At 40.7% G+C, this 14,033-nt stretch overlaps 1 protein-coding gene across 1 annotated transcript in view; it reads left to right on the top strand.

The window, feature by feature from the left end:
• Window positions 1–13,735, top strand: part of LOC143020050 (uncharacterized) — a 36,614-nt gene extending 22,879 nt beyond the window's left edge. Inside the window, exons 3-7 of the mRNA XM_076176216.1 lie at window positions 4,202–4,390; window positions 9,606–9,761; window positions 11,619–11,767; window positions 12,791–12,937; window positions 13,462–13,735. Coding sequence (XP_076032331.1) covers window positions 4,202–4,390; window positions 9,606–9,761; window positions 11,619–11,767; window positions 12,791–12,937; window positions 13,462–13,609 — 789 coding nt within the window. The 3' untranslated portion in view covers window positions 13,610–13,735. The remainder of the gene's footprint in view (window positions 1–4,201; window positions 4,391–9,605; window positions 9,762–11,618; window positions 11,768–12,790; window positions 12,938–13,461) is intronic.
• The last annotated feature ends 298 nt before the right edge of the window (window positions 13,736–14,033 follow it).

Here is a 14,033-nt window from a genome sequence, read left to right as displayed (position 1 = left end):
GTTGACATTAATGAAATGTGATTGTTTATCATGATATTCATTTAACGTTATACATGATATTAGTATTTGTGAATGCGTGTGTTATTCCTAAGCCGTCACGATCTGAAGGAAGGTAGAGAAGATTATTATCGATGGATTAGGTTTGATAATTAAGGGATCTTTAGTACCATGTTCACCTTTTGAGACGTACAACGTCTTACGTCTTGTGGGAGAGTGCATGGTTTTTGCTTTGTGTGTTGGTTTGTTCATTGTGGGGTTATGTCGTTGTGCTTTTCTTGGTGTTTGATTCGTTTATTTTATTATGTGTTGGCTTTTGGTGGCTGTCTGTGAGTCTGCCTTGGAATTGGTGGAGTTGGGGGTTATGTGGGTGGAAGGTGTTGTGTTCATATTGCTAGGTGTGTTCGTTTGAATTAGTTTAAAGATTATGTGATATTGAGTCGTTATATATGTGTTAATGAAAAATATATTGAGTATCTAATAATACATGTTGGCAGGATTGATATTATGGTCATAGTGTCTTAGTATTGTGGTTTGTAATTAAGAGGTGTATTGTATTTGATATTTGATAGAATGCGCTTGAAAAATATCTTGCTTATATATTGTATCAAAAATGCACTGGGAGATGTTTGGTATGTAATTATCGATTTCTATATTTCTGAGAATTTATATATTTTCATAATGCTTAGTAATATATAATTAATCCTATCTCTATTTATGTACCAAGAATTTGCCTATTAGTTCGTTTGTTTGTATATAGCTGTTGGCTAAGTTGACATAATTATTCAGTGTTTGTTATTATGTAGTGGAACCTATACTTGTTCATGTACTAGGTGTTTGTCTATTATTATTTGTTTGTTTGTCAGTATATAATTGTTGACTGATGTGTATAGTTATTTGGGTTGATCTATGTGGATTTGAAGATTTGGCTGTGTATTAACTTATGCGTATATCTATTACTTTACGTCTATGTATGTCGATTTATTTGAAGTCTTAGTATGTGGATTCTGTTTAAAGCTTCAGTTGTTAATTGGTTTCATTATCGTTTTGTTTATGTGTTTGTTTGTATATAGCTGTATATTTGATTCTTGTTGGTATAGGTCTATTGCTTAATATGTGTAATAATTTCTTTTGTTTCTATTAGTACTTGGGAACCTGGGAATATGGTTTACCTAGATTAGATTGTTTGTAATTTTCTATTTATATTGAACCTCTATATATATTTGTGAAGTTTCTGGTCCTTGCCGTGGGTCATGGCGGTGGAGGGGGGTTGGAGGGTCGGTTCGCGTCAGGCTCCATACGTGAAGAGCTAGAATTATTAAAAAATAAATAAATAATAATAATTTGGTACTCACGATAGCTGGCGAGGTCGATTGTGGCGCTGGGGTGGATAAAGGTGTAATTGTCGCTTGGAGGGGACGATTTCGGAGTGGTGGTGTGTAGAGAGTAGGATGCATCATTCGCTGGGAGGTGCGCAGAATGAAGTTGCTTGGAACTACTGACCCTGAAGTCAGCACACTGGGCCTGGGTCCCTCGCGACCGGCTGGAGTCGCGTGGCTTCGTTCTAGAAGTAGGGTCACAAGTAAGTAAAATACGGTGTGGGTGAGCTTGGAGATCCGAGGATGCCTTGCGACGATCTTGCTGAGTTGCGTTCTTCGACGCTGCTTAAGAAAATGCTGCGTAGACTTAGGGAGGGGCTTGTTGACCTCGAAGTAGGCGCGCGGGGTTGATGAAAGTCTTGTGAGTAGTTGCCACGATTTTTCTGTGTTTGACTGAAGTCTTGAAGTCAGTGCATTGGGCGTTGTTGTGACTTGATTGGAGTTTGATGCGATGATGCCTTGAGTTTTGTCTTAAGATTCATTGCTGGGAATCAATTCTAGTCGTAGACTAGCGGTTTCCTTCGCAGGCTGTGTAGGCTTCGATAGATACACAGATGGGCGTGGGTAATCGTGGATGGGCGATCTCTCTTCAGAGCCGTAGGGATGAGTAGCGGACGCCACTGCCACCGTCAGCCGTGTAACCTCGTGTTGCTACTCAAGTGGTAGGGGATTTAAAATCTTTCCGGGATTTCTTGATTTATTGAAGCGAAGATATATTTACAGCGCGCGCGCGCGTGTGTGTGTGTGTGTGTCTGTATGTGCGTGCTGTGTGTATATACTTATGTATATGTATATATATATATATATATATATATATATATATATACATACATACACACACACACGTATATATATATATATATATATATATATACATATATACATACATATATATATATATATATATATATATATATATATATATTAAATATCACATACTCGGCGTAGGTGATCTTTGTTTTTTGACTTCCTACTATTCTAGCTATTTTCTTATCCAAAGAAATTAGATAATACACAATGTTCACGAACGAGTCCATGCTTGATCGGATATAAAAACTGACACATTACGACGTTACGCCTATGCATTATGCATAAATATGTACATATTTGTATATGTATATAAGTATATATATATATTATATATATATATATATATAATATATATATATATATGTATATATATATATGTCCATATATACATACAAACATATATATATATATATATATATATATATATATAAATAGACATATATGTATATATATATATATATATATGAATATATGTATATATATATATATATATATATATATATATATATATATATATTTCTATATATATACATATCATATATATATGCATATATATTATATATATATATTATATATATATATATATATATATATATATATATACATATATATATATACCTGTATATATTTCAAAGTAGGATGAGAGAATGATATAAACGGTATAAAGAAAGAAGAAAAGAAGTATGAAAAATATAAATCATGGAAAAAGAAGAGATGTAATATGGGGAGTAGTATGACAAAAGATTTGAAAGTAATGAAATATTTTTCTGGAAGGAAATCAAGAGAGGAAGTGGATGTGAGTCAATTAGAGAAGAAAAGGTAAAAGGTGCAGATGGACGAATCTTAACGGAAAAGGAGATAGTACGGGGAACATAGGAGGAGTGTTTTGGAGACATTTTTAATGTGGGGGACGATAGGGTAGGTAGCGGTGGTAGGAGCTAAGAAAATAACAGTAATGTGAGAGGGAAATGGAGGAGAGATTAGAAAATATGAGGTGCAAATAGCTCTGAAAATTATGAGAACAGATAATGCACCTGAGTTAGATAGGTGTCATGCGGAGTGCCTGAAGAAGGAAAGTATAGAAATAGTGGATTAGCTAGTGAGGTTGTTTAATGTGTGTCTAAATGAAGGTTGAGTGTCGGAAGACTGGGGGAGTGCCTGTATAGTTCCACTTTGCAAGAGAAAAAGGGGCAAATGTAAGTGTAGTAGTTTCAGAGGGATCAGTTTGTTGAGTGTAGTTGGAAAGTCTTATGGGAAAAATTTTATTGAGAGGATTAGGAGAGGAACAGAGTGAGTTATTGGTGAGGAACAGTGTAGGTTTAGGAAAGGTAGGGGTCGCGTGGATCAGATTTTGTGGTTAGACAGATGTGTGAGAAAGCTTTAGGAAAAGGTAAGGATGTTTTTTGGGCCTTTATGGATCTGTAAAAGGCTTATGACAGGGTAGATAGGAAGGCACTGTGGGAGGTTTTACAGACATGGGATTGGGGAAAAACTGTTAAGGGCAGTCAAAAGTTTTTACAAGATTAGTAGGGCTTGTGTTAGGATGGGAAACGGAGAAAGTGGAACGTGACTCTTTTCCATGAGTCAACACTTTTGGAGTGGTAACGAAATACAAAAGGGGGGGGGGATTATTCTAGCATCTCTTGGTGAGACATGTTCCCTTGGATTACATGTGTAGTACAGTTTATGTATGTATAATGATGAATATAATTAATATTCATGAGCATAAATTTCGTTAATCCAGTAAAATAAGATTGTGTAATTTGTTTGTGGAGAAAATGCTTTCCAGGTGTAGGTTTCTCAGTGCAATAGAGAGCGCAGTTTTTGGTTTACCTAAGAGGAGGAGGTTTGGTGTGACTTTATTGTATGTATGTATGTATGTATGTTTGTATATATGTATATGTATCCATATGGGTATACTTATATGTACGTGTATGCTTAAAGGTGCATTATTTTATCTCTAAGCCTGTGTAAGATATTTTTTCTTGGCTAACCAATGCCCCTTTCTTCTTTAGGTTCTCCTCCTGGCCTATCAACGCTCAGGGTCGTCCTTCACTGGAGAACTGCTGACTTCGGGGAATGAGTCCATGTATGTGTACGAGCCTCTCTTTCCTTGGCGGAATCGATTGGCCCAGAGCGACCATATGGACGCCATGGAGGGCATGGTGAGGGCCCTTGGAGACCTGTTCGACTGTCGGGACGAGGTGAGCTTGTAGTGTTTTGGCCGAGCTGGTCTCTGGAGGGGAAATGATACATACGGTAGATGCCTGTGTTAATCTAAGCTTGTCTTAGGAACAGAAGAAAATCTGGAGCTTAACCAGTGATTTGTCGTAGCGGCAGTCTGTGAGTGTCGAGGTCACGTGACTACGTGACTTGTTCTGGGGTATTTTTTTCGTATATACTTGATCAGGCTGGCGAACCGATACCTGTTTCCATTGCGATTTTTTCCCTATACTTTCTCTCTTCTTCTTTCTCGTTGCCTCTCCATTTGCTGCATGTAGGTATTCCTCTCGAGTCTTCTTTCCGTGTGTTGGCACCCAGAATTCGCCGGCTCCACGCTACCGTGACCTAACCTCACAATCCACTGGACTTACATTCATCACACGCTAACTTAACGCACTGGATCCATCGTCCGTGCGATCATCTTCGCACGTGAAATGTCCGCCTCCAATAGTAGGAGCTTCACCTTTCTTACTCAGGGGAGATGGTGTCACATTATTCTTCTGCTCACTTTTTCTGTTCCTTTTGGTGCGCCGAAAATGAGATGGGAAAGATGGAGTCTCAACATTTCCAGGGCAATCCTTCAATCTAAAGTACTAATAAGGTTAAAGGTCCCGCGCGAAGACTTGTACCTAAGATGAAGGTACTTTTAGTGAATAAAAAAGGCAGTATTGAGGGGGGGGGGGTTCGTGACGTCACAGGTCACGTGCCCACTGTGGGGTCGGCCATATTGGACGTTTAGCGCGAGTTACAAACACAGGGATAGTTAGAGAGAGTTCGGAGCTTATCAGAAAAATGGGGATCTTTTGTGTAGTTGTTGGCTGCAATAATAGACAGGAGAAGTGCCCATACCTCTTATCTTACCGTCTTCTTGCTGAGACTGAGAGAAGGGAGAGATGGATTGCAATTATGAAAGTAGAAGGCCGGGAGTCAATTCAGTACTCCAAACTCTGCAGTGTCCATTTCATATAAGGTGTGGTATTTCATTTCTAAGGTCACATGGTTTGTCAAAAATAAACATTATTCAATATTTATTGAAAATCATAAACATCCGAAAATGGTCTTATCATTTGAAATGTCATAAAATTTTGTTTATTTTATTCACTAATTATTTTATGTTTAGCACTTGGAGGAATATTTATCAAGACCAAATTAAGTGCTCAGCTGTGTATATGCTCAGAGATGGTTGGGTTGTACTAACACATGTATTTATAAAACCTAAATAATCTAGTTTCTCACTTAACACTCAATTCAGTTGAAGTTAGTTCAGATAGGTTAGGTTACATTATGTTACATCTGGCCAAGTTACGTTAGATGTTGTTGCATTACGATATTCGAGTACATTAGATTAAACTTGCTAACTTTTAAGTTTTTATGCTGTACAAACTTTATTATTTCAACTTTAATGGTTGATGTGTGTGTGTGAGATGGGTGTGTGGGGGAATATTTTCCAGCTGGGGTTCTTGCTGTCTGGCAAGATTGTGGTGGTTCAGAAGTACAACTCCCAAGGTCCTAAGGTCCTATGGATAAGTTGTGTACAAGGTTAGGTCAAGCTAGGATACGTGATTTCCTGGTACGAACTACCTGTTTATATTTTTACTAATTATTACATTTGTCGCCAGGCTATCACCCTGTGGCACCCCTTTGGTAATGACAAGTTTAATAAAAGCATAACATGGCAACGTGTCCTACATAATTTATTTGGTGAGAGCACTACCGTCTTGACAGTCCTCCCAATCCTATTTTTCTATAAGTTGGTCAGTACTCCCCTATGCGGTAACCCTGAAGCTCCAATGTCGCACCCATGTGGCGCTCTCTCTCTCTCTTTCTCTCTCTCTCTCTCTCTCTCTCTCTCTCTCTCTCTCTCTCTCTCTCTCTCTCTCTCTCTCTCTCTCTCTCTCTCTCTCTCTCTCTCTCTCTCTCTCTCTCTCTCTCTCTCTCTCTCTCTCTCTTTTTTAATTAAAGTCACTTCAGTCAGGATGGCTTGTGTATAGAACAAAATGCCTACGTGGACCATCCCCCCATTCCTTGTCAGTTAGTGCTTGGTAATGGTACTTTTTTCTACACCTAACAACCTTGTTTTACTAGCAACCTGTTACCTCTCACTTGTCTCAGTCACGATGAAACACTTGTTATTGTTATACTTAAGTTGTGTCTACTAAGTTAAACTAAACATAAACAATGTAAACATTAACGATGAGGGGGAACCTAGCCATCCAATATGGCGGACTAACTACAAGTCACGTGATAAATTCGCGTAGGTGAAACCCCTCACTACTTTAATTAGATGCAGTCTCGGAGTTGGTTAGAGGCGTCACCTGGGCCGCGCAGGAATATAGTCTTACATGCGACTGATTTGGCGATCTGGGGATGATGACGTAGCCCTTCAGGGCCAAACAAAATGAAGCAAGACAGAGGAGTCGAAAGTAACTCTATCATTGCGATATCTGGTCCCGGGGGAAGATTCAGCAGCGAGGGCAGCAGTGATTTTAGAATACCTCAGTAGTGATGCAGGCGCAGTTTCGATCATTAGCATGTTATCTTGTTCAGCATTAGAGTTACCGGCTGTTTTTTTTTATCTTTTATTTTCTGCACAAATACATCCTCAAGCCTTTGGTTGAAGGGTGAATTTTTTTATCTTTTTTTTATTTTTCAGTTTTGTCGGGCTCCTTGCATTAGTACGAAGATAGTACACATATGTCTCTTAAATCAACACTCGCCAACCGTCACTTGTGCGGACGTTTGGACCCAGGACATAAACCCACTTCGGGCATTGGTGCTGTTTTATGTCGTAGAAGTCCTATTCCTGAGGTGGTTTATGTCCTGGGCCCAAACGTCTTCACAAGTGGCGGTTGGCAAGTGTTGGATTATGAGACCACAGTGTTGATCCTCCTGTTTCGTTTGCTTTCTTGGCATTTCCGTTCCAGAAATTTTTCCTTCATATTTTTTTCAATAGGAGACTCTATAGTGGTCCTGCTTTGTTTTCTCTTGGCCATTGTCTCTTTCTTTTAAAAACCTTAGTCTTGCTGAGGCTATATCATGTGAATGTTAACTGGTCATGTGCGCTGCTAATAATGACAACGTCTACGCTAAAAAGCTATTAAAATTTTCTCTCAGGCGGTCGAGTTGATAAAACCACTTTTGACGATTCACCTATGAGAAGGGAGGGTCAATGATCAACTTTACTGAAATACTGTATCAGTGATAGATTTTATTGAATCAACTATTTTTTTATTTGTCGAATACAAATACATAAACACATGAGAAAGGTGTTTCGATGTTTGTCCTCTTTAGTAGAATCAAGCCTTGGAAACGTTGCAATGTGTGCGGCAGTCTTTGAAACAAGTAGCTACGAAGGAATGACACACTTCAGACGATGGTGCCGTGGTCAAGTAGAAGCGTAACTGCCCAACATCGCCACATTGAAGGCCGCGGGGATTCGATCTGCCGTTCATCGAGGCGAGTGTTCACATTGCAATCGATGATCACCTGAGGTTCCCATTTGTGGTGTCCTGTAACTGGGTCATGTTTTTGTTTGGTTCTCTTGTGTGATCTTGCACAGTAGACATGAAGTAAGCATCTGTTTTGTTCCTACTTTAAGGTGTTTGTGGGCACTTCTGACACCTTATGTCGGCTCTCTCCGTCTCTCTCTTGGTACGGGGCGAGGCACATGACCTTTAAACGCGGTCTATGCTAGTGTTATCCACCGGAAACTTGAGGAGCGCTTTTTCCTTTCTGCTTTAACCTCTCCCTCCTCGGCGTAACTAAGTGAAATTACTAATGGGATGAGTCAGTCAAATAAGGGAAATCAGCTGTGACTCAATTACATCTTTCAAAAAACACCTTCACACACAGTTGGGCCAAACACTCTATGAATATGTTGATTAATCATTACTCAGATGTTCCTAGCTGTCTACTTTCTATGCACATGGTATACAACTCAGCCCTTTACCCTGTACTTTTCTATTCTGATGTATATTGAACAAGAGCTGGCGTGCCAGCAAGATGTGGTCTATCCCTGTGTACCCAAAGCTTATCTCCCTCGAGCAGTATGCTGGTCTAGAACAGGGTGGCCAACCAGATGAGTCAAACCAGGTGAGCACAGAGTTACATCGAGGAGGAGGATGTAAAACAGAAAAAGAAAGTCCATTTAGTGTTCAAATTAACTGAGACGTAAAACGTGGACTTAGTTTTATTATTTTATTTATTTTGCATACACTATACACTGGCGGGTGATTACAGAAACAGGTATATTTTGCGCTAAATAATAGTGTGCCCGATGCACTTTGTAAACAGAATCTAACAAAGAGCTGATCTGGACTTCGAGGCCTTGCCGGGCTGGGAATAAAGCGGCAGGAAACAGAAAAAAGAAGACCATCGGCACTCATACGCTGGGTTTATATGATACATGAGTATGTCTGGGCGTGCGCACTTCTGAGTGACGCTTTCGCACAATCTAGTGAACTGATACGTGAAATGTGAATTTACTATGGGGGATGTTAAGATATTGTTTAAGTTAGGTGTTTTTTGGAAATTCTAAGCAATTCTCTTTCTGACTGGATAAAGGAAATTAAAAGCTATGCAATGAAAAAGATACCATGACTCATGAGTTGCCAGGTTCAGAACATGAAGAAACGCGACTCTCTTCTCTTTTTATGATCTGATCCAACTGATGACAAAAAACCACTGTATATTTTGCCATGACGTTAAGCAACGAGCCCAACTCCTCTGTTGAATAAATTCGTCTGGTACCGTGCTAAAGGGTTTGACACCTAAGGACACACATTATTCCACGGATCATTCCTTAATCTATTCCAAACGCTTTGATGTAACCGAGGGACGAACCGCGCTCAGGTAAGTCCCTCTCTACCCATTCAACTGGTCAAAATCGCCCCCCCCCCCCGGCCTTTGCAGTTGCATAACCCATAGTGCGCTGTGTCACTCCCCCTCTTCCGTGTAATTAGTAATCAAATATGCTTTAACCGTGGGAGAAACCATCCTTGCAGTGTACCGTTTCGATACCCTCTTCAGTCACAAGCGGGCAGGCCGCTGGACTGACTGAGAGGCGTCTTGCAATGAGGTGAGAGTCCCCCGCCGGTCAGGCCGACGTTTGAACCAAGCACTGAGCCGTCGTCATTCGAGGAGCCTGTGATTCCGCAAATCTGCATCGGTTTGAGGAGTCGAACTTCTCTTCCACAGGTGCTTCGCCAATTTGAGAATAAAGGATTCCGGTACTTTCGAAGGACAGCCGCTGGGTCGGACTGGTGTGATGCTGCTCCTCTTCGGCTCATCAAGACCATCCGCTTCAGGTCATTCTTTGGCGCCTCCTGGCTCAGAAGAAGACCCGACATCAAGGTGAGAATGAACCCTCATGAGGCCAAAGGTCAATGAAAAAAATATATATAATCCGGAGTTAGAAAATGAAAGCTGGAAAGAAGAATTTAACATTTTTTGCCCTGGTGACTCCCATGCAAAATACAGGATCCACCAGTTTCATTGTTTACCTCTGCACAGGGTGCTTTGGTATTAAACTATCAAATGCCCAGATAGCTTATTGCAAACTATGGGACTCGAGTGAAAACAGTTGCTTTATATATCAATTGAAGGGTGAAATGACACACACACACACACACACACACACACACACACACACACACACACACACACACACACACACACACACACACACACACACACACACACACACACACACACACACACACACACACACACGGCTCCATAATGCAGTGGTACCGCTCTCGACCGTTAATTCAGCGATCTGAGTTCAAGTCCCGCCCAGGACTGAAAACTTCAGCATGACTACACAGCGAGCCGGCACTCCAACTCTGGTGGGCAAGAAGTAGAGTGTGCGTTTGTGTAAGGTCACAGCATCACCCACAGATCGGGGCATGTATGAGCTTTGAGCTCTCATCCGGGAGGGTTAGCTGTCGACTACGGGTCCAACCCGTAGTCTAATATCGTGGTGGATAACACAGACACACACACACACACACACACACACACACACACACACACACACACACACACACACACACACACACACACACACACACACACACACACACACACACACACACACACACACACACACACACACGCACACACACACACACACACACACACAACACACACACACACACACACACACACACACACACACACACACACACACACACACACACACACAGACACAGACACACACACACACACACACACACACACACACACACACACACACACACACACACACACACACACACACACACACACACACACACACACACAAAAAAAGCAACGTTGTCTGTCACATGCTTTTGAAAGAGTTCCAAAAGTATGGAACCTTGAAAACACTGGTTCTCATGGTCCCCGCCACATTCCTCCTATTTTAACCCCATGTCTTCTATTTTACTACAGTTTTGCCATCTAGTATTTTTTCGTTGTTTTTCTTCTTTAGTAGTAATTATTGGAAACTGTTTATAAGACTAAACATATTTACGAGCTGCAGTAAAAAATCCTTATTTCAAAAGAGATTGATCAAATGTTATCTAAAGAATGAAGAGGGTAATAAAACCTTGTAACAAAAAAAAATATTATGTCTAATGTTTAACTTGTCTTTCCTATTTGTTGAAGTCTTCTAAATTTCATTTGTATTTCTGGTTGGTTGATGGGCCCTCCGGCAAAATTCATTTGCCTTTCTGAATTTTCTAAAGAATATATATTATCTAAACAAATACTTCATAACGTTCTTCATTTCATATAGCACTAACAGAACATCAGCCTTATAGATTGTAGGAAAATATATTAAAATCTTACAAAGATGGCGGCGTCACATTGAAAAATTTGACATCATGGTGCCTCAATATCTTTTTTATTCCAACAGACCCGCACGCGTCCTTCCCACCTTTTTTATACTTATATATGAAATCTTATATTTCTTTTTACTATTCATATCTTTTCTATTTACAGTTTCATAGAAAACGGGATTTTAGTGACTGAATTATACTTTGCACGTTTGTAACGGCAAATATTTGTTCTTGTAATGACTTCGTTATTCTTAGTAAATAACGATTTTTGAGTAGATGACTTCACGCGTCCCTAGGGGTGAATCACTGCTTTATATGAACAAATCCTGACGTCATGTCGTCTTTTGATGCGGACAGTTTTTTTTTGTTTTGCTCTTCCCGGCGGCAGGTTATCCACCTCGTCCGGGATCCTCGTGGGATCATTTCTTCGGTCAAGAAGGGAGGTGGAATCTGGGGTAAACACAACCGTGATGCTGAGCTCCAGTGTCTCAACATGAAAGATGATCTCCAGTTGGAAACTCTCCTGGGGCCTCAAAGGTAAGACGTCGAAAGGCGAAGTAACTCGACATGGGAAAGAAAATATCATCGCCCCTGGCATTTCCATCTCACACGTCCATCTCACTCCTTTCTCCTCTAGCTGTAAGGGCCCTTTCACAACAGGCAACTAGTGACCGTCACTAGTTCCCTACATTTTAGATTGAGCCTTTCACACCACGTCACTGCGGTTGCCCGGTTGCTCAACAGGCTATTGCTGTTGCCCGCTCCGGCAACAAGTGACCGTCACTAGCATTGTTCTTTATCGAGAGCGTCTCTTTTTCTTGACCAGCAAAGCCAACAGAAACACCTCCTCCATTGATGCCATCCTTTCGACCAATGAGATGATGAGAAAGTTTTCCACAACTCGGTGACAGTCACTGGTTACTTGCAGTTGCCCGAGACTTTCACACAAGGTAACCAGTAACCGCCACTAGTGACGGTCACTAGTTGCCTGGTGTGAAAGGGGCCTAAGGAAATTGCACCAAATCACTTTCCCAGCAATACTGTCCGTTCATCTCACGAACGATTACTTTTGTTCGACAGCCTGGCTACAATTCTTTAAACGCTTTACTCACGCCCTAACCCCCCCCCACACACACCACCACCATTCATCTATTTTGGTAATGCTGTTTTTCCAGGAAATATTTATTTGTTCAATCTGTAAAGGTGCATCTGAAAAAAATCCTATGTATATAACAGCAAAAAATTATAATACTCTGTCTCCTATTCATCAGAATCTTTTCTTCCCCGTAGGCTATGTATGTCTGTCTGTCTGCCCAGCCCCCCCCCCCTCTCTCTCTCTCTCTTTCTCTCTCTCTCTCTCTCTCTCTCTCTCTCTCTCTCTCTCTCTCTCTCTCTCTCTCTCTCTCTCTCTCTCTCTCTCTCTCTCCACCCCTCCCTGTCCCTCTCCCTCCACAGCCATACCCCCTCCCCTAATCCCCACTGTATAGTGACAATGCCACTGATTGGTCGTCAAACGTTTTCTTCCTGAGAGCCGATTTCTTCTTTCTCCCTTGCCTTCAGGTACTTGCGCATCCGCTACGAGGACCTCGTGGACAACACAACCCGGGTAACGAAGGACGCTCTCGAGTTCGCGGGCGTCGGCTTGACCGAGGAGGTGAAAGGGTACATTGAGAAACATACCGAAGGAGACTCTAGAGGGAAAGGAAGGTGAGGGAGTGAGAGAGAGAAAGGTGATCTGGATTTACCACAGAGAGATGATGGGCTGCTAGGATGCGCTTGGTAGGTTTCCTCATAAATTCACCATCCGAATCATCAACTCAATTGAATGGTGATTTTGTATGGCGCACTTGTCTAACTACTCAGGGAAATACAAAAACAGGAAAGTCTCAGACTCCAAATTCATTAGGAAATTATGATTTTCCATCTGACCCACATATTTGACCCAGACCTTGGAGGACCATGATTAAGAAGGAGACAGGCAAAAACTGATTTACCAATAGTGATTATTAACGAATGGAATAGACTCAATAACTATGTAATGAGCGCTGAAACTATTAGTTGTTTTAAAAAAAGGTTAGATAACTTTATGGATGGGGATGATAGGTGGTTATGGACATGAAACTGCCTAGTGTAGGCCTTATGGTCTTATGCAGTCTCATCCATTCTTGTATTCTTATATAACCATGATCTGTCGATCGTGGACCTGTATTAGGTTCCTCTTTATTTTCCAGCAATTACATGGGCACTTATCGCGACCAATCCTTCCTCCACGACCGATGGAAAACGATTCTTACAAGGAATGAGATCGAGGACATCCAAACCACCTGCAGTGACGTCATGGAGAAACTAGATTACAAGCCATACAGATCCGAATCGTAGTTTAATGTCGTAGTTTGATCCTATAAAACATCGTTCAAATCTCTTCATCTATGAAAACTAGAATTAAATTTTCAAAAGCACAAAAATGATATGCATTTACTGCATGGAAATATGTATATGAAATCAGACGGGTATGCAAATAGATGAATATAAATTGTCAAAATTACATATACATACATGTATATATATATATATATATATATATGTATATATATATATATATATATATATATACATACATACGTACATACATACATACATACATACATACATACATACATACATACATACATACATACATATGGAAATAAACTCATCTGCTGGGATTCGAACCCCCGCCAGAGCGGATTGCTTCATATAAAGCGAGGACCGTACCGCCTGTACCACCGCGACCCTTCAAAAATGGCGGTACGGTCCTCGCTTT

Source organism: Oratosquilla oratoria, chromosome 38 (genome assembly GCF_046742065.1).
Source record: "Oratosquilla oratoria isolate Oo_2021 chromosome 38, ASM4674206v1, whole genome shotgun sequence".
NCBI lineage: Eukaryota > Metazoa > Arthropoda > Malacostraca > Stomatopoda > Squillidae > Oratosquilla > Oratosquilla oratoria.
Note: the sequence above shows the minus strand (reverse complement) of the source record. Positions and strands in the feature narration are given on the sequence as shown.